This window comes from Dendropsophus ebraccatus, chromosome 2 (genome assembly GCF_027789765.1).
Source record: "Dendropsophus ebraccatus isolate aDenEbr1 chromosome 2, aDenEbr1.pat, whole genome shotgun sequence".
Classification (NCBI taxonomy): domain Eukaryota; kingdom Metazoa; phylum Chordata; class Amphibia; order Anura; family Hylidae; genus Dendropsophus; species Dendropsophus ebraccatus.
In genome coordinates this window covers 86,645,292-86,669,314 of record NC_091455.1, presented here as the reverse complement: position 1 = coordinate 86,669,314, position 24,023 = coordinate 86,645,292, and the positions used below count along the sequence as shown (strand labels likewise).

Sequence of the window (24,023 nt, the reverse complement as noted above, 5' to 3'; positions counted from 1 at the left end):
TTTTAGGCTGCGTTCACACTACGTATATTTCAGTCAGTATATTTCAGTCAGTATATTTTAGTCAGTATCTGTTCACACAATGGTGAAATTGAGTGGATGGCCGCAATATAACGGTAAATAACTGCCATTATTTCAATATAACGGCCGTTGTTCAAAAATAACAGCAAATATTTGCCATTAAATGGCGGCCATCCACTCAATTTCAACATTGTGTGAACAGATCCTTTCTGTGTTTTTAATCCACTCCTGGTTTTGGTTGCAATACTGACTGAAATATACTGACTGAAATATACATATACTGACTGAAATATACGTAGTATGAACGCAGCCTTAGGCTGGGTTCACACTACGTATATTTCAGTCAGGATTGTGGTCCTTATATTGCAACCAAAACCAGGAGTGGATTGAAAACACAGAAAGGATCTGTTCACACAATGTTGAAATTGAGTGGATGGCCGCCATTTAATGGCAAATATTTGCTGTTATCTTAAAACAACGGCTGTTATATTGAAATAATGGCCGTTATTTACTGTTATATGGCGGCCATCCACTCAATTTCACCATTGTGTGAACAGATCCTTTCTGTGTTTTTAATCCACTCCTGGTTTTGGTTGCAATATGAGGACCACAATACTGACTGAAATATACGCAGTGTGAACCCAGCCTAATTAGACTGTGAAAGGAAGGCCAACAAAAATCTGTGTGAACAACTTAAAATAACATCCATTGTTCGCTAAATAACGGCCATCAATAAATGTCCTAAACATTAATTTGCTAGCTGCTATTCGCAACGGCCATGAAATTAATGTTTAGGACATTTATTGGTGGCTGTTATTCTATGTACTGTGTGAACTAACAACCGTTGTTTTTATAGACAATGGAAATCACTGAAGAGTGAATATAACGTCTGTTACTTTACTAAAAAGTGAATGTGGCCTCACAAAGTGTTTTTGCATACTTTTCTTTTGTTTGCTGTCTTAAATTAGGCCCTGTTCCCAGTTGCCCTGCCAAATTCAATAAGAGGCGCACACCTTTTAGTGAGTCTGGCCTGACCAACACCTGGAGGGCACAGAAATCTAATCCTGCTTCTCTTCTGTTTCTCCATAGGAGCAGCCCTGTACTCCTTACACTCAGTTGTACTGCTACATAGGTAAGTGTTTTATAACTTTTTCCACCCTAGGGCACCCTAACAAATAATTATATATAAAAGACAAAAAATGTTAAAAAGAAGCAATGCACAATACATGTACATTTCTGTTAGCTTCATAAACTACAGTGCTGTTAAATCCAGTGACACATGTGACATCCTCTCTCCTAAGAGTGTTTCATTTTCCCTCTTCTCCTTTTGGCCCAAACCACCATGATGATTTCCTGTGGGCAAAACTAATTTCTGCAGAACCTGACAAACATCTGCACTTTTCCAGCACCCTTCTTCCCTTTCCCCTCATATAGGGTCCCAAACAGTTTAAATATAGGATCCCCTGTAGGTAGTCCCCCCCCCCCTTATAGGTAGTTTGCACCCATAAGGTATTCCCCTCCTTTATGTAGTTTGGCCCCACAAGGTATCACCCTCCCTTGAAGGTAGTTTGCCTTCTGAAAGTAGGACTCCACTGAGGGTAGTTTGCCTTCTTTTATGTAGGACCCTCCTGTAGGTAGTTTGCAGATAGGACCCCCTTGGGGTAGCTTGCCAGCTTCTAGGCCACAGGCCGTTTTTTCCTTTAGCCAGAGAGACTCTTATCACTTACTACATACATAAATTCATAAAATAATTAATGATGGCTTTCAGAAAATAGAACTTGACTATATGTACTATATGTTCATATTTTAAGTAGATATTTAATACAACAAAAGAAAATCAGGCATATTCATTTTCTAAAAAAAAATTAAAAAAAATTATTGGTTGTGGATTTTGCAGATTTGTCCCTATACATTAAGAGTTGTATAGTTCTTTTGTTTTTATACTGACGTGTGAAGACATTAGGTAGGTAGTTTAGAAAATCACACCTGTTTTATTTCAATAGACAAGTACTTGCATCATGATTATTACAATTTTTCACTTGCGCAAAAGGCTTTTCTCTATATGGAATTGTGATGCCAACTGCAGATAATGTACATCAACATGTCTAGAGCTTACTGCGAGACGCACAGAAGACCTAAGTAGGAGTGTAGGCGGTAAATTGTTCACAAATTACATATGATTCTTTTATGGATCACAGGGGGGGGGGGGAACTTCTTTTGCTTATTTTGAGATGTAAAGATTTAATGCAACTGAATATAATGGAAAAGATTGGCAATTGTTATTGTGCATCAATGATTCTTCAATAATGTTATTAAAAAAAACTGTGGCCATTTAGTTTTCTTTACATAGTCTTAAGATTCTCATGTGTCATACATATTCATTTAAACTTCTGCAGTAATGGTATATTTCCTGAAAAATCAGCACCTACTGTATGACACGTATGACAGCTCTCACAGGCATTTAACAAAAGCTAAAACTGTGCAAGGTTTCTATGACAACCTAAACCTTTTAATTAATGAGTTCCTGCCATGACATATAGAAAAAAAAAAAAAAACAGCAAATATATACTTAACGGACAACTCCAGCATTCAGGAAAAGAAAAAAAACAAAACACAGACACATACATTTTATACTCACCATCCCTCTGGTGATGATCGCTGCTTGAATCTTCTGCCGGCCGCGCCCCCGTCTGCTCCGGTCGTCATCTTCGGATCTCCCTAAGGGTACAAACACACACACTGTATACGCAGCGTATTTACTGTATACTCAGCAGATACGCAGCAGATTAGATCTAAATAACTGAACACAGCATCAAATCTGCACCATCAAATTTGCTGCAAATCTGCTGCGTATCTGCTGCGTATATGGTGTGTGTGTTTGTACCCTTACTGCTGGGTTCCAGTGAAGTGAAAGGGAGAGAAAAGGCTACTGGTGTCCATGCGCACCGGCAGCCTTTTTATTGGCTGGATCGCATCACATGGCTACTGATTTGCTCAGCCAATCTCTCCCATTCACTTCCCTGGAAGACTCCGAGGAGGAAGAAGGTCAGGTTCTCCCCTCTGACGAAACCAACACAAAATGGCTCTAGTTATTAGCTTTTTTTCATCTCCCGGGGGAAGGTGAGGAATAGGTTATTAACATACAGTACATTACAAGGTTATGTAGTTATATAATCTTGTGTTGTGTGTTAATTAGGCAAAAAAAACAAAACAATGACGGAGTTGTCCTTTAATGCTTGCATTATGTATGCTGACCATTTTGGCCTATTTAGTGCCCCACTATGCTGCTCATGCTTCTGCATTTCTCTAAGCCAGTGGGCAGGCCTTTTTTTTAAATCAGTTTACTCATCTGCAGCCACTGGCCAATGAGCATTCCTCTTCACTGGGGCAACTGACATCACTTCCTGCATCTGGTCCCTTTTTGTTTGCTGTTACTAAAGACCAATGATCTTAGCCACAAAGACTACATAGTGAAACACCTATTGGCTGAATGTATAGCATTGTATCCCATACAGAAAATAAGCAAAGATGTAACGTATCACCTCTCCTGCCGATTTAACCCCTAGACGACCCTGGACGTAAATGTACGTCCTGGAAGTCTGTCACCAGACGACCCTGGACGTACATTTATGTCCTGGGTCTCTAGGGAGCTATGAAGCGATCTCCAGAGCGCAGCGCGCTTCATAGCAGGTGGGGGCCAGCTGCAGTCAGCAGCCGGGGCCTCACCGTTAATGACAGGCTGCACCGATCTCGCTGTAGCCTGTCATCAACCCCTTAAACGCTGCAGCGTTTAAGTGAAAGTGACAGGGGCCTCTCCTGTCATTTACTGATTGTGACCCCTGCAATACCCCAAAGCCCCTCCCCCAATAAAAGTTAAAATGACTGCCCTTTCCCATTTGATAAGCAAAACATATAAAATTAAATAAATAAACTTATTATATACCGTAGCGTGCGTAATTGTCCGATCTATTAAAATATAACAATCGTCATTCCATATGGCAAACAACGTAAATGAAAAGAGGGAAAAAAGCTCCAGGATTACTGATTTATACATTATATATAAAAAAAATGAATAAAAAGTGATCAAAACCGATCTGATCTACACAAATAGAGTATTAAAAGAAAGAAGAGATTATGGCGCAAACAAATGACACCCCATACAGTCCCATAGGTGAAAAACTAATACCGTTAGATAAGAGTCACAAAAGGCACAATTTATTAATAACTAATTGCAAAAAAAGTCCTCCGAAAATCTGTGTAAACCTGCATATGGTTGGGTTCAGACTGGCCTAAAAAATAATGGTATCATGTCACTTTTACCGTATAGTGCATTACGTAGACACAGGAACCCCCCAAAAGTTACCATATTGCATTGTTTTTTTTCCAATTTCACCAATTTATATTTTCATAAATAATATTTTGGGGGTACCATCATACATGTTATAGTAGAATGAAAGAAGCCATTACATAGTACAACTATTCCTATTAAAAAACAAGCACTTACATGGCCCTGTAGATAGCAAAATGAAAGTGCTAGGGCTCTTAGAATGGGAGGAGTAAAAAAAACTCAAAAATGAAAATTGGCACGGTCCACTTGGTCATTTTGGGCTTGGTCTTCAAAAGGTTAACATATATTTTTAAAACAGTGCTCATTTAAAGAATTTTTATAGGGACTCTTATTTCTGTACTACAGTTATCATTATTTTTCCCATACTGAGTGACACGTAAATGGTTGATCTTACATATGTGAGCCCAAGCCTGGTTGGTCCGGTCCCCTTTGCTACTGGATGTTGAGAATCTGGGCAGGATTCCCCTTTGCAGAGAAAGCACATTGTTACATAACAAAAAGGGCATTGCGCTGGACTAAAAGTGGCAACACATTTTCAATAACTGCTATCTCTCGCAGTCCGCTCTCTTCCAACGCGCTTTTGTGTTTGCTTTCTGTAGGAGGTCGTATACTTAATTAGGGGTACCATAAGTGTCACTGAAACGCCGTCCTGTATTGGGGATGCGTCCGTCTTTTGATGATGACATCATGATCATTATTTGCGGGAGTGAATATTAATAGACGTCCGCCTTTTCCTGCTACGATCCCGTAATGGGAACATAGTCAATGGATAATATGGGAATGTATCAGTAAATACTAGAATAAGACACAATGGTCCAGATTTAGTGTTGTTCTCTTCTTGTAATCAGGCTATGCTTTAAGTAAAAATGGGGAACCATCATGACATTTTTTGTACAAAGCATTGTGGGTAAAGGAAAAGAAAAATAAACTTGCCAAGTTACTAGCCTGTACACATGACACAGCAACAAAGATGCATGAATTATGTACCGGTTATAGGAAGACTCTCATTAGGAGTTGGTCTACTTTTTATTTTCTTTGTGTCAGAGTAAGACTAGCTTCTGTGTGCAGGGAGAACAATACACCAAAGTTAACAGGGTTATTTGGTACCAGCGCTCAGTAACCAGGCTCAAACATTACTTTTTTCTGGAAAAGATTATATTCAGCTAATGTTCACTCATTTTATATTGTTTACTTTGTTGAATGAAACGAAAACACACATACGGTTCCTAGATCCTTTGTTATAAAAGTACAATAAGGAACAACCAGTGAGTCCCTGACATACTAAATAATTCACCACCTGTAAACCTGTAAACTGCCAATCAAAACAACAACAGCAAAACATATGTTAAGGGGACAGTAACCTGCAAATGCAATGTATTATCAATTTTAATATGAATACTAAGCAGAAGGCCAGTTTTTATCTACCCTCATGACTTAAAGGGAACCAATCAGCACGAAAGTATAAATCTACTGTGCAGCTCACAGAGCATACCAACTGCGGCTGCAGCAGTAGCTTTACAAAGGGGAGAGAGGTGGCAAATATTCATCTGCGTGGGGAGCCGCCCAGGACTAGTCACGGCTCTCTGCCTGTCAGTTAGCATTGTGGGGATGACTGACAGGCATAGAGACCTATTAGTGGCCTCTCTGCCTTTCAATCATCCCCGCACTGCGCGCTGACAGGCAGAGAGTTGTGACTAGTCACGGGCAGCTTCCTGCTTAGATGACTAGTTGCTATCCCTCTTCTAGCCTTGCGTAGTTTAATAAAATATCTTTTTCACCTGTATAAAGTTACTACTGCAGCTATGGTTGGTATGCTCCACTGTGCTGCTGGAAACTATATCAGCACAGAATGCTAGTTCATATTAAACTGTTAAAAATGACATATGGCATATTGCAGGGAGTACAAATATACAGTGAAATAATGTGATGTTCTTTAACTTTATACTATACTGTACACTTAGATCCTGAGTGACTATCTATGGGACTGTACTTAGTAGAGGATTAGAGACGTGAATGTTTGTCTTTCTGCATTGTCTATTGATGACTGTAAGTATACCCAAGCAAATATTATCTTCTGCATCTACTACTCACGCATACAGTAGTCGCCTCTTTAAAGAGTACTAGATGTTCCACAAAACTTTTCATATCTTATCTTATCTTTTTTTTTTTTTTTTTTTTTTTTAACTGCTAAGCTCACATGTTTTCAAGCTTGTTCTCTTGATTGGTCAGGGTCTGAACACTTAGACCCTGACTAATCCAAATTGTTGGTATGACATATCAAATCTCTTGGAAATTAAAGGCAATGCCTTTGATCATCCAGAACCTACTGTCCATATTGGAAACCTCTACTCTAATATTTTATGTTACTACTTGTTGTTTCTGCTGGATTGGCTTCTTCCCATGCCATGTAACACAATTATAGACTAACAAGTTGCTGCTTTGAACAGTACAGAGTTTGGCTGCTGTGTCATTAGTTCTTTTACTTACTGTTGAAGTATCTGCCATGTGCCCGGTTTCTCCATATCCTGTTTCGAATCCATCGTAATCGAGATGAAACATCCATGACCTTCTAAAAAATCCTTTTAACGTAACAATATTTATAATAGAAAATATCCATTAAATATGATCCATGTTGAAAGACGCTGCTCCAAAAACTCTCTTTTCCCAGTTTGTTTTCACATTGCAGTCATGAGACATATTTCCTGCTGCCTGTGACAACCAATCTCCAGGTATCATGTCCTGCGTGAGACAGATATTTTATGCATGAAGATGCATTGTAACTTCTCATGCCAGAGGCTGTCGATTATGCCCAGCCAACATTAGCCTGAATGCCTAACATACAATAAACATCTAAACCTGTAAGTTTATCAGCTAACGTCCTGAAAAAGGAATAATCCTGTCCAACTAAATGTGGCATTGTAACACTGACCAGCATGATTTATTCATGTCACTAATGAATATTAATGGCATCTGTCTCTCTATCCCCAGTTACACAGAAAGAAGTTCATGTTCTGAGGATCTGCACAGACAGGATAGTAGTGTTAGGCTGTGGCCACACAAACCTTTTAGTATCCCATCAGCTGCAGTGCATAAAAATACAAAAACATGATCATATTACATGATTTCAAATAAAAATACATAGGGTAGAAAAACTTATGGAAGTTGCATTACTTTTTAGTGTGTAGCTTCAGATATTTTTTAACTGAAAGGTAAAAATGTTAAAAGGAAAACAGAAAAAGCCAATAAATCTTTATAAAATTTTATTTTAGATCAGTGGAGACCAAGGGCCTGCACACATGTCCAGCAATCTGGGGCCATCCTGGATGGGAACACAAGATACATATTTTGCATCTGTTGCCCCATAGGCTGAAATAAGGCACTGCACTACAGTAGATCTATTATTTTTTATAATGTTTATATAATTTGCCAAATAAAAAAATGCTGCAAACGATGCTTCTCCATCTAGCGCCTGCGTGCCAGATGGGAGATATGCTGGATCACTGGACATATGTGTGTCCAGCCTCTACTTTAATCAGCTACCACAATTCTACCTCTTGTTTAAAGGTGTTTGACTGCTCAGAACCATGTGCTAAATCTGCCCAATGGTATATAGAGTTTGGAAAAATATGTATGCCTTACTGAGTACTTTACTGAATCCTATTAGGAATAGAGTTTGAACAATATGAACCCTCACTAAAATGTTTTGCTAGTTCCCATTCAGCTTTATGTTTCCTCCCTTGTTTCCTTTGTCTACTCCTGGTGCTATATTTCTTATTTTATCCTTGCCATCTTTGCCACAAAGCAAAGATGGTAAAATCAGATGTGTATCACATACATGTATGTAATGGAGAAGAAATGTGTTGTTTTTAGTAAAGTAACATACCGTATTTTCCAGCGTATAAGACGACCCCCAACTTTTCCAGTAAAAATATAGAGTTTGGGATATACTTGCCATATAAGACTACCCCTCTTCCAATACACACCAAATAAAAATTAATAGAAAACATTAGACAGGAGCGAGATCTGAGAGGCAGAGGAGGAGGTACAGTAATACTGATAGGATACAAGGGCTGGCCACACGAGTGAAAGGTGTGTTTTTTGGGGCACAGCACCACTCTACTTTTCCATACCCTGGATGCCTGCCGCTTTCTTTGCAATTCATACAGTTGCTGCATACGGCGGAGATGCGGCCATTCTTGAGCTCCCCCCACTGCATGCAGCGACCACATATTCTCCAGTCTGGTTTCAACGGTTTTCAGCACCCGCCCTATAAGACAACACTCGGTGTATAAGACAATTCCTGACTTTTGTGAAGATTTTCCTGGGTTAAAAAGTAACAAAACACAGCAATCGCTGAGCTCAGGGAGACCAGCGACAAAAAAATCTAATGGAGTACTCACTGAAGAGTCTCCACTGATGCATTGTCCCCTATAAATTTAAATATGCAAAAGAAGGGTCCGTAGAGTTTCAGTTACGAGTCTCAAAACACGGCAATAGCTAGATTTCCCTCCAGGGGAGGGAAGCCTATTGCCAAGGGGTGCCTCCCAGTGGGGAGTACACCAAACCACCCTGATACGTAGCCCCTTAAGTCCCACTCGGTTGCGAGTATTGGAACGTAAATAGGGAAATACCGGGGTGGCCCCTTTTACGTCAAAGTCTAACTCTGTGGCGAGTATTGCGACATGACAAGGGTTTACCAAGGCAGGCAGGCATCCATCCACAGACGATGGGTTAAAAAGTAGTCTTATATGCAGGAAAATACTGTACATCACTGTACCATTTCTCTTCCCCATAGATCTATTCACTATCTGGTTTCTTCTCTGAACTGTAACCTGGCTGTTGCCATGCAACAGTGCACATACTTTCCCACAATCCCCCTTGCTTGCATGTGAAGTGAAAACCAACTGCCAGTACTAATGGCACAGATCAGGTGACTGTGATTGAACTAGGCATCTAATCTAGCAAATGCCCCCCGGGGGGGGGGGTAATTAACCAAGACCAACAAATTATCAAAACAAAGCAGGCACCTTTAGGATTAGTAAGTCTGCAGTGGTGTGAAATAGGTATTTTCTCCCTTCCTGATTTATTAACCTTACAGGACCCTGTGTGAAAAAGTAATACCCCCCCTCCCAAAAGAAAATTAAAAAAAAAATGTCTCACATCTTTTAGAGGCTGAGTTCAATTTCCCTAGCCTTGCCCACACCTGAATATTGCAACATCTGTTCTCAAGCAAGAAAGCACTTAAATAGGACCTGCCTGACAAAGTGAAGTAGACCAAAAGATCCTCCGAAGCTAGACATCACGGGGAGATCTAAATGAATTCAGGAACAAATGAGAAACAAAGTAATTGAGATCTATCAGTCTAGAAAAGGTTAGAAATCTCTAAAGCTTTGACAATGAAGAGAACCATGGTGATATCCATTATCCACAAATGGAGACAACATAGAACTGTTGTAAACCTTTCTAGGAATGGCCACCCATCCAAAACTACCCTAAGAGCACAGTGAAAACTTATCCAAGTTCACAACAACATCCAAAGAACTGCAGACCTCACTTGCCTCAGTTAAGGTCAATGTTCATGACTATATGAAAGAGACTGTGCAAAAATCTCCAGCATAGCAGAGCTCCAAGACGAAAAGCACTGCTGAGCAAAAAGAACATAAAGGCTCCTCTCAATTTTGCCTGAAAACATCTTGATGATCCCTAAGACTTTTGGGAGAACAGTCTGTGGATCAACAAAAGTTGTGGATTGGCAAAAGTTTATCTTTTTGGAAGGTATAAGTCCCATTACATCTGGTATTAAAGCAACACAGCATTTCAGAAAAAGAACATTATACTAAAGGTAAAACATGGTGGTATTGTGATGGTCTGGAGCTGTTTTGCTGCTTAAGGACCTGGAAGACTTGCTGTGATAAATGGAACCATGAATTCTGCTGTCTATCAACAAATCCTGTAGGAGAATGGCAGGCCATCTGTTTGTGACCTCAAGCTAAAGGGCACTTGCCTAATGTAGTAGGACAATGATCCAAAATACACCAGTAAGTACACCTCTAAATAGCTTAAAACAAAATTAAGATTTTGGAGTGGCCTAGTCGTAGTCCTGAACTTAATCCAATTGAGATGTTGTGGAATGACCTTATAAAGCAATTCGTACTTGAAAACCCTCCAGTGTGGGCAAGTTACACCAATTCTGCAAAGATGAGTGGGCCAAAATTCACCCAGAGTGTTGTAAAAGATGCATTGGCAGTTATTGCAAACATCTGATGGATGCCCAGCTTAGCCAGTCAGTGAGTGGGCTATCGGCCACCCTTTCTCGCTGCATCGTGATGTAATAGGATATGGAGAAAGCCATGTGATGCGTCACTGCAAGGGCACGGGGACCAGTAAGTATAGGTTGTTTATTATGTTACCCCCAACCCCTACCAGCCTTGTAATTATGATCTTGGCTGTACTTCTCCTTTAAATAAAAATTTCATATTTGGAGCTTGTTTTGGAGTTTTGTTACTGCCTGCTTTCCAATGGTTGTGAAAATGCTGCAGGACAGACAGAGCAGATGGAATACTGAGGAGTTTATTGGGAATTGGCTGATTCTGGATATGTTATGGGCGACCTACCACCATACCCCCCACAGTGTTTTGTCTCAATACTGCTATGTTGCAGTTACCACTAGAGGGAGCAGGAAGGCATAACATACATTATCTTGACCATTATTATAACACTAGAGAGTGGGCCTGCTCAACATAAAGGCCAAAGGCTTTGGATGGCCCCGGAAGATTTAGCCCAGGGGAGATACACAGCCCAAATAACTTTGGCCCATGTTAGCAGATGACTAGAACCAAGTGGGGCTAAGCCTTTAACCTGAAATGGCCCTAAGGACCAAGGCAAATTTTATGAATATGACCTGTGTCACTTCATTAATTAATAACTTGGAAATTCTCTTACCTATCCTGCTGATTCTGAGATTTTTTTCTCGTGACATATTGTACTTTACAGTTCTGGTAAATTGGAGTTGATACTTATAAGGAATCTTAATAAAAAAAAAAAAAATAGCATGAAAAATTGTGAAAAATTGCCAACTTTTCTTGCCAAATTGCCAAATTTTCTAACTTTGAAACTTTTCTGCTTGTACAGAAAATGGTTTTGCCACATAAATTAAATATTAAATAGCATTAGCAATATGTCTACTTTATGTTGGCAGCATTTATTAACTTTCTTTCTATTTTTTTAGACAATGGGAAACTTTTTAAAATCTGATTTTTTTAGGGACCTGTTTAGGTTTAGGCTTAGGCTCAATACTGTGCAGTGGAGAATTCTGATGCGGGCGCGCACAGATGCGCCTGCATCAGAGCTCTGCGGCAGGAAAGATCATCCTGCCAGTACTGCAGTACCAGCCGGAATGATCATTTCAGAGACCGGCCGTTCCGTGACCTGGCAGGGTCACGGAACGGCCGCTCTCTTACGTTGTGTGAACATGGCCTTAACCCCTTAGTGACGCCTTTTAACGGCGTACACATCGGAACGAACTGCCGCCCGGCAGTGGCAGCAGTGCGGGGGATCAGCGGTCAATGTGACCGCTGACCCCCTCCTGTAACTGCCCAGAGGGGAGGATTCTCTGCTCCAGACAGTTTAACCCGTTAAATGCCGCTGTCAAAGCATGACAGCGGCATCTAACGGGTTCCGGTGTGTACCCGACTGCGCCGCAGGTCCACTTACGTGATCGGAGGTCCCGCGGCGCCGTCTGGTCCCCCCGACATCTCCATGGTAACTCTGGGGGCCTAATGAAGGCCCCCGGGCTTACCATGGATAAGCCATCCTGCTGACAGGGGTGGCTGTGCTACTGCCTATCAGCAGGATGGTCCCATAATACAATACACTGTACTGCAGAAGCAGTACAGTGTATTGTATAATGTGATCAAAGTAAAAAAAAGTGCACCAAACACAATCCCCCCAGCCCCCCTCCCCCATAATAAAAATGCATTACATTCCCCATACACTATAAAACATTACATAAAAGTGATCAAAAACAAATTCTATACATATTTGGTATCGCTACATCCGTAACGACCCAATCTATAAAACGATATCAATAATTATATTGCACGACACACGCTGTAAAAAATAAATAAAAAAACAGTACCAGAATAGCTGTATTTTATCAATCTGCTTTAGAAAATACGTCATAAAAGAGATCAAAAAGTCATATACATATAAAACTTGGTATCAATAGAAACTACAGATCTTCCCGCATAATATAAGCCCAAAAGCAGCTCTGTCGCGCAAAAGATAAGAACGCTATGGATCTTGCAGTGTGGCGACAGTTTTTGTGGGTTTGGGCTAGGAAGATAGTTTCTATTGCGCCAAAGTGGTAATCGTTAAAAAAAAACCTATACAAATGTGGTATCACCATAACCGTAGTGACCCAGAGAATACATGTATTATGTTATTAGTGACCGCCGATATGAATTTTTACGGCGATCACTAATGGGCTCTATTCTGTTGCCATCAGCTCTTTATGGCGATGGTGCAGAATAGTGCAGCAGCGCCGGTAATGCCCCGCAGCCCCCTCCTCTCAGCTACCGGAGGTCGCTGAGAAGTTGGGGCAGAATGTGGGCTCAGTCCCGGCCAGTCCCCGCATCGACGATCGCCGTTATTACCAGTATAACGGCGGCCACCGGTAACGGGCATTGCATGCTTTCATGTCCTCTCACCATTTATCCACAGTAAGAGGAGAAGAATACATGTCCCCCCCCTGTCCCCCCCCTGTCCCCCCCGGAATAACCTTAGTGTTCACAGTGATTAATTCCTTAGGGTACAAACACACTTGCCGTATCTCGCTGAGGATCCTGGCCCTGTGTACTCAATGGCAGACAAACTTGCAGCAGGGATGTTCATCCCTGCTGCGAGTTTGTCCAAAGGCCGACCCGTTAACCCCCCACGGCCGCCAGAGACTGTACATCACCTGGTCCCGACTATACATCATCTGGTCCTTCGCTGATTCCCGGCACTGATTGGCTGAACAGGCCGTGAAGACGTCGGGAGCCCCGTAGCCGGGATTAGTTGGTGTATAGTCTCCCGCGGCCGGAGAGTTAACAGGGCGAGCTGCGGACAAACTCGGAGCAGGGATGTACATCCCTGCTGCGAGTTTGTCTGCCATTGAGTACACATGGCTGGGATCCTCAGCGAGTCTCACTGCGAATACGCAGCCAGAAACTCGCTGCGGATACAGCAAGTGTGTTTGTACCCTTAAAAAAAGATCAAACTCTCATTCTCTCCACTACCAAAGGTGGCGGAGAGCATGGGGCAATGATCAGGGACTAGCCGATGTGGTCCTGGTACAAGTGATCAGCGGTATATACTATATACCACTGATCACTTGTTCCAAATGCTGCCGGCACTTTTTGTCCCCTGTCACCAAGAATCATTGGTAACAGGATAAAAAGTCAAGTGCCCCGGATTACCTGTAACCACCTCGCATTACCTGTAACCACCCCAGATTACCTGTAACCACCCCGCATTACCTGTAACCACCCCAGATTACCTGTAACCACTCCGCATTACATGTAACCACCCCGCATTACCTGTAACCACCCCGCATTACCTGTAACCATCCCACATTATCTGTAACCACCCCACATTACCTGTAACCACTCCGCGTTACCTGTAACCACCCCAGATTACCTGTAACCACCCCAGATTATTCATAACCACTCCATTTTACCTGTAACTGCTCAGATTACCCGTAACCACCCCAGATAGCCAGTAAACACCCCCAGATTGCCTGTAACCACCCCAGATTGCCACAGGCTACCCATAACCACTACAGATTGCCTGTAACCACCCCAGATTGCCCGTAACCACCCCAGATTGCCCATACCCACCCCAGATTGCCTGTCACTCCTCCCCCAGATTGACCATCACCACCCCAGTTTGCCTGGGACCCCCCCCAGATTGCCCGTCACCAACTTAGATAGCCAGTAAACACCCCCAGATTGTCCGTTACCACCCCATATAGGCAGTAAACACCCCCAGATTGTCCGTTACCACCCCATATAGCCAGTAAACACCCCTAGATAGTCGTTAAAAACACCCAGATTGTCCGTTACCACCCCATATAGGCAGTAAACACCCCCAGATTGTCCGTTACCACCCCAGATAGCCAGTAAACACCCCCAGATTGCCCGTAACCACCCCCAGATTGCCCATAAACACCCCAGATTGCCACAGACTGCTCGTACCACCCCAAATTGCCCATCACCACCCCAGATAGCAAGTAAACACTCCCAGGTTGCCAGCCACCACTCCAGATTACCTGTAATCTCATTTAAAAAAATTTTTTCAGCAACCCTGCTATTCTAATAACCGGTACTAGCTGCGATTTTGCACCAGCAAAATGACGCTCCTTCCCTTCTGAGCCCTGCTGCGTGCCCATACAGTGGTTTATGCCCACATATGAAGTACCGTTGTACTCAGGAGAACCTGCTTTACAAATTTTTCAGTGCATTTTCTCTCCTATTTCTTGTGAAATTGAGAAATTTCAAACTAAACAAACATATTATTGAAAAAATTCATTTTTTTTCATTTTTACTTTCTAATTTTGAATCCTTTCCTCTAATACCTGTGGGGTCAAAATGCTCACTGCACCCCAAGATGACTTCTTTGAGGGGTGCTCTTTCCAAAATGGGGTGACTTTTGGGGGGGGTTTCTCTTCTGCGGACACTACAGAGGCGCTGCAAACGCACCCGGCGCTTAGAAACTTCTTCAGAAAAATCTGCACTGCAAATGCTAATTGGCATTCCTTCCGTTCTGAGCCCGGCTGTGTGCCTATACAGTGGTTTATGCCCACATATGGGGTACCGTTGTACTCAGGAGAACCTGAGTTACAGATTTTGGGGTGCGCTTTCTCTCCCTTTCCTTGTGAAGTTGAAAAATGTCAAACCAAACAAACATATTATTGGAAAAATTCTAGTTTTTCATTTTTACTGTCTAATTTTGAATACTTTCCTCTAATACCTGTGGGGTCAAAATGCTCACTGCACCCCAAGATGACTTCTTTGAGGGGTTCACTTTCCAAAATGGGGTGAATTTTGAGGGGGTTTCTCTTCTGCGGACACTACAGGGGCTCTGCAAACGCACCTGGCGCTCGGAAACTTGTTCAGCAAAATCTGCACTGAAAATGCTAATTGGCGCTCCCTTTCTTCTGAGCCCTCCTGTGTGCCCATACAGTGGTTTATGCCCACATATGAGATACCGTTGTAATCAGGAGAACCTGCGTTACAGATTTTGGGGTGCGTTTTCTCTCCTTTTCCTTGTGAAGTTGAGAAATTTCAAACTAAACAAACATATTATTGGAAAAATTCTAGTTTTTCATTTTTACTGTCTAATTTTGAATACTTTCCTCTAATACCTGTGGGGTGAAAATGCTCACTGCACCCCAAGAAGTATTCTTTGAGGGGTGCACTTTCCAAAATGGGGTGACTTATGGGGGGGGTTTCACTCTGCTGACACTACAGGGGCACTGCAAACGCACCCGGCGCTCAGAAACTTCTACAGCAAAATCTGCACTGAAAATGCTAATTGGCGCTCCCTTCCTTCTGAGGCCTGCTGTGTGACCATACAGTGGTTAATGCCCACATATGGGGTACCTTTCTACTCGGAAGAACCTGCATTACAGATTTTGGCGTGCCTTTTCTCTCCTGTTCCTTGTGAAATTGAGAAATTTCAAACTAAACATACATATTATTGGAAAAATTCTAGTTTTTCATTTTTACTGTCTAATTTTGAATACTTTCCTCTAATACCTGTCGGGTCAAAATGCTCACTGCACCCCAAGATGTATTCTTTGAGGGGTTAATGTTCCAAAATGGGCTGACTTATGGGGGGGTTTCACTCTGCTGGCACTACAGGGGCACTGCAAACGCACCTGACGCCTGAAAACTTGTACAGCAAAATCTGCACTGAAAATGCTAATTGGCGCTTCTTCCCTTCTGAGCCCTGCTGTGTGCCCATACAGTGGTTTACGCCCCCATATGGGGTACCATTGTACTCAGGAGGACCTGCGTTACAAATTTTGGGGTGCTTTTTCTCTCCTGTTGCTTGTGAAAATGAGATACTTTAATCTGAATGAACATATTTTTTGAAAATTTCTATTTTCCATTTTTTTTCGGCCTAATTGTGAATACTTTCCTCCAGCCCCTGTAGGGTTAAAATGCTCATTATACCCCTAGATTAATACCTTAGGGTGTGTAGTTTCCAAAATGGGGTAATTCATGGGGGTTTTAAGTATACAAGCCTCCTAAACACACTTAAAAAAATAACTGGTTCCTAAAAAAATTAGTTTGGGAAATTTCATGAAAAATTGATAATTTGCTGATACATTTCTAAGCCCCGTAACACCCAAGAAAAGTAAAATCTCAGAATCGCTAGCATATGTTAAAGCATCACTGAGCTATAAGCGCATAAAGTGAAACAGGTCAGATTTTGAAAAATGAGCCTGGTCATTAAGGCTCAAATAGGCTTGGTCCCTAAGGGGTTAAAGTGTATTTAAGGGACTATAGGATAGAAAGCCCCACAAAGCACCCCATTTCAGAAACTGCACCCCCCAAACTGTGCAAAAGCACATCCAGAAAGTTTTTTTAACCCTTTAGGTGAGTTACAGAAATAAAAGCTAAGTGTGTAAGAAAATGTAAAATTTTTATTTTCTTTGCAAAACTTTATTGTAATCCAATATCTTTCATAATTATAAACCTATTACCAGAGAAATGCACCCCAATATTTCTTGCCCCGTTTCTGCAGTTTATACAAATATCCCTATGTGGCCCTATTGCGCTATTTGACGCAACCACAAGCCTCAGATACAAAGGAACGCCTAGTGAATTTCAACGCCTCCGTTATATTTGGTCATTTTTGACTGTACCACTTTAGGTTGGCAGAGGCTCTGGGGTGCCAAAACATAAAAAACACCCCTAAAGGGACACCATTTAGAAAACTACACCCTTCGAGGAATGTAACAAGGGGTCTGGTGAGCATCTGGACCCCACAGGTGTTTCACAGATTTTCAAAACAATGTGGCATGAAAAAGGAAAGGATAATTTTTTTTTTACTAAAATGTTGTTTCAGCCTTGAATTTTTCATTTTTACAAGGGGATAAAAGAAAAAAAAAACAAAAAAAAACGTCTAGCGCAGTTTCTCCCAAGTACGTAAATACCCCACATAAGGACATAAAGTGCAAAGCGGGTGCAGGTCGAGCCTCCAAAGAGAAGGAGTGCCAATTGGCTTTTGGAAGTTGGATTTCACTGAAATGGATTTCAAGGGCCATGTTGCATTTACAAAACCCTCATACAGCCAAGACACTGGAAACCCCCCACAAGTGACCCCATTCTGGAAACTACACCCCTCAAGGAATCTAACAAGGGGTGCAGTGAGGATATGGACCCCACTGGTGATGGGCACAAATGTGGAACAATCTGACGTGAAAGTGAAAATTTTTATTTTTTCACATTCACGGCACAAATGTGTCCATCATCAAGGGGTCCATATCCTCACTGCACCCCTTGTTAGATTCCTTGAGGGGTGTAGTTTCCAGAATGTGGTCACTTGTGGGGGTTTCTACTGTCTTTGCTGCACAGGGGCTTTGTAAATGCAACATGGCATTCATCATTCATTCTGGCCAAATCCAGCCTCCAAAATCCAAATGGCGCTTCTTCCCTTCGGAGGCTTACCCTGCACCCACATTATGTCCACATGTGGGGTATTTACGGACTCACAGGAAATTGCTCTACACATTTTGTGTGTTTATCTCTCTTTTAACCCCTTGTGAAAATAAAAAAAAATCAAGGCTAGACCAACATTATAGTGTAATAAATTTAATATTTCATTTTCACACCACATTGTTCCACATTTGTGCCCGTCACCAGTGGACTCCATATGCTCACTACACATCTTGTTAGATTCCTTGAGGGGTGTAGTAGTTTCCATAATGGGGTCACTTGTGGGGAGTTTCAACTGTCTTGGCAACATAGAGGCCTTTGAAGGCCCTTTAAATGCAACATGGCCCTCAAAATCCATTCAGCCAAATCCAGCCTTCAAAAGCCAAATGGAGCTCCTTCCCTTTGGAGGCTTGCATGGCCGCATGTCACCTTAAGTCCACATGTGGAGTATTTCCGTACTCAGAGGAAATTGCTGTACATATTTTGTGTTTTTTTTGCTTTTTTAACCTCTTGTGAAAATGAAAAAAATCAAGACTAGATCAATGATTTCGGGTAAAAATATATATTTTTTTACACTAAATGTTGGTCCAGCCTTAATTTTTTTCATTTTTACCTTGGTTTGATTAAATTATATACTAACTTCTGATGTTGCTTTTTAATGTAGCTGAAAAAGCTTTAGTATCAACCATGGGTGCGATGTGCAGCCATTTCTGTGTTCTCCAGGCTTGTGCATTTTTGTATTCTGTCCCCTCTCTTTGTGGATTTTGCACTCCTCCGAGTAAGACCCATATGTGACCAATTAGCGGGAAGTGATGTGCATGGTAAGTACCTCCTATTTCTCAGTTTAGCTGGGAGCACATGTAGTGGGCTTTAAGATCTGTTCACACTAGGCATTGGCTGCTGGCCATTGCCTCTGCCAGCCGTGCCTGTGGGGTGGTACGGCTATGGCCCTGGGGGCCTGTTTCTGCGACACTGGGGTCGCTGGACCGCTGGGCTGCTTCCCCCCCTGCTTCCCCCCCCCCCATGGGCACTGGCTTTGCGGCGGTGGTACACCATGGCTAGAGTAGCGACTTGTGTATCAGAAGACCTGCACGTGGTACATTAAGCAATATGATCAAATTATATACTAACTTCTGATGTTGGTTTTTCAATGTAGCCGAACAAGCTTTAGTTTTAACCATGGGTGTGATGTGCAGCCATTTCTGTGTTCTCCAGGCTTGTGCAATGTTATAGCTAAACTCATTATGAGGCTCAAAACTCAACTCACTGGTCCTGATGTTAAATTACAAGGAAATGTTTTGTATATTATGACTGTTCAAGAGATTGTTACATGTATATTCTGTGGCCATCAAGTGTCTGTACCTGTCTATAAGAGAAGCAATAAAAAAAAAAGTTCTTGTAACCTAAAGTTTGTAAGCCAATATGCTCCAGCTGTGGACATGTCCAAAACATATGCAAGAGATTTGGGGGAGTCTTAAACCCCTAAAATTCATTAGTGTGATACACCCTGTGTAATAAATAGATCTGAGATAACTGTGTAGTACAGCATACATTTTCCAGCCACATGTCCTCTTTCTTTGCACCTTCTTCCTTCTCACATTTCTCCTTTAGTGTCAAAGGTTTTTGGTCGCATACAGTATGTTACTCAGAAGATAGATAGGCATGTGATAGAAAATGTTGCCTTAACCCCTTGATGCAAATTCACATTCATGTACGTCTGGGGTTGCTGCATGTTAGCTGTGATATGCCCCAACCAGTGACTGACTGGCGTTTTGTCGCGGCGGCGGCCCGTGTTCCAGGCCACCGCCGCGACCTCCTCCTGCCCCATGCAGCCGCCGGCGTCCCTGTGCAGGGACCCGGCGCTGCTGCTAGTTCGGCCCCTGGGGGCGCCTCACCTCTCCTCTGCTCCTGTCTCCGTCTGTGCCGGCCGGCGCGCGCGTCCCCGCCTCCCAGGGCGCGCGCCGGCTGTCTCAGATTTAAAGGGCCAGTCCGCCCTTAATTGGTTAATTGCACCTATCACTCCCTATAAATCCCAGCATGCCCTGTCCCTTGGGTTGGAGCCTCTACATGCTTCCTATAGCGTTTGGTCCAGCCCCCTGTTGTTCCTGATTCCTATCCGCTACCTGGTCCCAAGTCCTTGTTCCTGATACCTATCCGCTACCTGGTCCCAAGTCCTTGTTCCTGATACCTATCCGCTACCTGGTCCCTAGTCCTTGTTCCTGGTTCCTGCTCCCCTGTCACTCCATTGCTCCTGTGTTCAGCCTGTCACCTGCGGTCACGCCTACTGACCTCTGCCAGTACCATCTCCTGCCTACTGCTCCTGCCACGCCTCGCCTGCCGTCACCAGCAACCAAGCCAGGGGTAGCGACCTGGGGGTCGCCTACCGCAGCAAGTCCATCCCGCCTTGCGGCGGGCTCTGGTGAAAACCAGCGGCCCCTTAGACTCCGCTCCCTGGTGAGGTTAGTGTCATCGCTGGTGACGGTCCAGTGGATCCACTACTCCAGGCATTACACGTTTCCTTTTGTTGAGAAGACGACCAGGAAATATTTTCCATTTTGAGGGTCACAGTAATTGGGTAAAGACAGATTTTTTTTTTTATTATTACTAACAAAATATCTCTAGATGCGCTTTTTTATGTAGACAAAGTTAAATGAAAAATATACTTCTGATCATGTAGGAGAAAACTGTAAAAACCTTTTTGAAAGGCTTTATTTAAGTGTTTACATGGTAACAAGCACAAATACCACAAAAACCATGTGTAACAAGTGTGATTACAAATTTAAAGAGACTGTCAGTAGGTTTATGCTGTCCTATATAAGAGTAGCATAAACTAGTAACAGAGAAGCTGAACAGAATTATGTATTACTTCAGAGACATCCTTACTTACTGTATGTATTACTTCAGAGACATTACTTATTCAGAGACATCCTCCTGAATAACATGGACAATAAGTAGTCCTCTCCATTATGTTCATGAGCCCAGTAGTCTTCATTATTCATGAGCAGCAGAAAACTCCGCCCACCAGCTGCTGATTGGCAGTTAATTATCCATGCTGTGTATAGGCAGTCATCTGTCAATCAGCAGCTAGAGGGCGGGGGGAGGGTGTGGCATAAATCCTATTCTCCTGCATATTAGGAGGACGGCTAAACAAAGTGATGTAAGTAATATACCGACCTGCTCAGTGTTTCTGTCACGAATTTATGCTGCCCTCATTTAAGGCAGCATAAACCTAGTGACAGATTCCCTTTTGAGGTAATTCTCAGAGCAGAGACAAATGTAATCTGGTAGAAGCATACACAGCTGTATTGTAAACATAGATCTGTATGTGTAAAGGATACCCTTTTCCAGCCAAAAATAAAATACAATTAAAAAAAAAAAAGTCTTCAGTCACAAATCTACCAGACATACAGTACAAACAGTATACAATATGCAACATACTTTACATCGCTCCCTGGCAAGTCAGCATGTAATAAATTGCAACAATCCGAGTGGTATTTGAGAATCCTAACACATAAGTGTGTCTGAAGCCATGGGGACCATACTTTTTCTAAATTATATGGGCATTTATACATACAAGTATGGGTGGTGGTGGTGGTGGGGGGAATTACACGCAGCCCTTTTTGTACCAGTTTTTTTAGCATAATTTATTCAGTTTCTTTTTAGCCCAAGCCAAAAGTGGATCCAGCAGGAAGTACTATAAGCAGGGCTGTCTTACCCATTGGGCATGGTAGGCAGCTGCCCGGGGGCCTTTGTGTCCTAGGGATAAGGGTCCCCAGGCAGCCGCCTACCATGCCCAATGGGTAAGACGGCCCTGCGCGCCCCCCCTTCCCCTTCTCTCTCTCTTGTGACCGCAAGCACTTTCTTGCTTGCAGTCGCAAGAGGTAATCCGGCCCCCGACTGATGTGTCGCTCCCTGGGGGATTCCCAGGGAGCGCACGCATCAGGAACCTCAATGTGCGTCGCTGGGACTTCCTGTACCGGAAGTCCCGGCCTGGGCGCACGCTGAGCTTCCAGATGTGTGCGCTCCCTGAGAATCCCCCAGGGAGCGACTCATCAGCCGGGGGCAAAAGAGGAAAAGAAGCAGCGACAAGGGAGCGCTTGTTAGGTGAGTTGCATGTTTTTTTTATCTGCTGTGCAGGGGGGAGCGATCTATAAGGGCGGAATACGGGGGAGCCATCGATACGGGGGGGGGATACAGGGGGGGAGCCATCTATAAGGGAGGAATACAGGGGGAGCCATCTATAAGGGGGGAATACAGGGGGGAGCTATCTATAAGGGAGGAATACAGGTGGGAGCCATCTATATGGGGGGGGGATACAGGGGGGAGCCATCTGTAAGGGAGGAATACAGGGGGGAGCCATCTATACGGGGGGGGATACAGGGGGAGCTATCTATAAGGGGGGAATACAGGGGAAGCCATCTATAAGGGAGGGATACAGGGGGAGCCATCTATAAGGGGGGGATACAGGGGGAGCCATCTATAAGGGTGGGGGATACAGGGGGAGCCATCTATAAGGGGGGAATACAGGGGGAGCCATCTATAAGGGGGGAATACAGGGGGGGGGGGCATCTATAAGGGAAGAATACAGGGGGAGCCAACTATAAGGGGGGAATACAGGGGGGAGCCATCTATATGGGTGGATACAGGGGAGACATCTATAAGGGGGGATACAGAGGGAGACATCGATACAGGGGGAGCCATCTATAACGGGGGAATGCAGGGGGAGCCATCTATAAGGGGGGAATACAGGGGGAGCCATCTATAAGGGGGGGAATACAAGGAGAGCCATCTATAAGGGGAGGAATACAGGGGGAGCCATCTATAAGGGGGGGAATACAAGGGGAGCCATCTATAAGGGGAGGAATACAGGGGGAGCCATCTATAAGGGGGGAATACAGGGGGGAGCCATCTATAAGGGGGGGGATACAGGGGGGAGCCATCTATAAGGGGGGAATACAGGGGGGAGCCATCTATAAGGGAAGAATACAGGGGGAGCCATCTATAAGGGAAGAATACAGGGGGAGCTATCTATAAAGGGGGAATACAGGGGAAGCTATCTGTACGGGGGAAATACAGGGGAAGCCATCTATAAGGGAAGAATACAGGGGGAACTATCTATAAGGGGGTAATACATGGGGAGCTATCTATAAGGGGCCAATACAGATGTGCAGTTTGTAGAGATAAGGATGGTGACGGAGTAAGGAGCCTAATATGTCTGTCTGGCAGATTCTGTGGATTCGTGGCTCGGAGAAGTTCTCATAACGGCCCAGGGCAAATGGAGACGAAGAAAAGGGAAGAACTCCGATTAGAGAAGACGTCCCCTGTGAGTCACTTGAGAACCTGTGTAGAGCTGGGGCTACCTCTATATGACTGGATGAGGTGATAGTGATATGTGTAAAGTGGATTAGTCAGTAGCAGCGGTGGTGTTAGTCAGTATGTGGTGGTAATATTTGTTGCTTGTTATCTGGCACTGTGTTTTATTGGATTTAGTATACAGGATTTAGTTAGTAACAATATAGTGGTGATGGTTGTGGTGTGGCGGTAATATTTCCCCCTTGTATACTGGTATTATTGGTCATACCATATATATACCAATAGCATGCGCTTGGTCGAGGAACAGGAGGGCCAAGTTGACAGTCTGGAGCCCTCAGGATATGCTGGGAGTTGTAGTACAGTGTAGACACTGATGGTGGTCACCCACAGATTGCAACCACCATGAGACTCTGCACACACTGATTTCTTAAAAGGTTGGGCCCTCAGAAACTACAACTCCCGGCATACCCTGAGAGCTTTATAAATGTAGGGGGTTCTGAGAGTTTTAGTTTGACTGAAAATGTTGTTCACAAGGGATGTTGGTGGCCCCAGGTACCCCAGTCCGACACTGCCGCTGTGACATATTCCCTGTCCCCGGTCCCCAAGCAAGCTCCCTTGTAGGTATTGTGCCTCTGCTG

General features: G+C 43.3%; 1 protein-coding gene and 1 long non-coding RNA gene across 2 annotated transcripts in view; one reads left to right on the top strand and one right to left on the bottom strand.

Moving 5' to 3' along the window:
- The window catches only part of RIPOR2 (RHO family interacting cell polarization regulator 2), a 161,048-nt gene extending 151,886 nt beyond the window's left edge, over positions 1-9,162 (bottom strand). Inside the window, exons 1-2 of the mRNA XM_069957916.1 lie at positions 9,144-9,162; positions 6,854-7,105 (exon numbers count right to left, since the gene is read on the bottom strand). Coding sequence (XP_069814017.1) covers positions 6,854-6,929 — 76 coding nt within the window. The 5' untranslated portion in view covers positions 6,930-7,105; positions 9,144-9,162. The remainder of the gene's footprint in view (positions 1-6,853; positions 7,106-9,143) is intronic.
- Positions 1-24,023, top strand: part of LOC138783334 (uncharacterized) — a 68,141-nt gene that overhangs the window by 38,857 nt on the left and 5,261 nt on the right. Inside the window, exon 2 of the long non-coding RNA XR_011361663.1 lies at positions 1,108-1,150. This is a non-coding gene — a long non-coding RNA (uncharacterized lncRNA). The remainder of the gene's footprint in view (positions 1-1,107; positions 1,151-24,023) is intronic.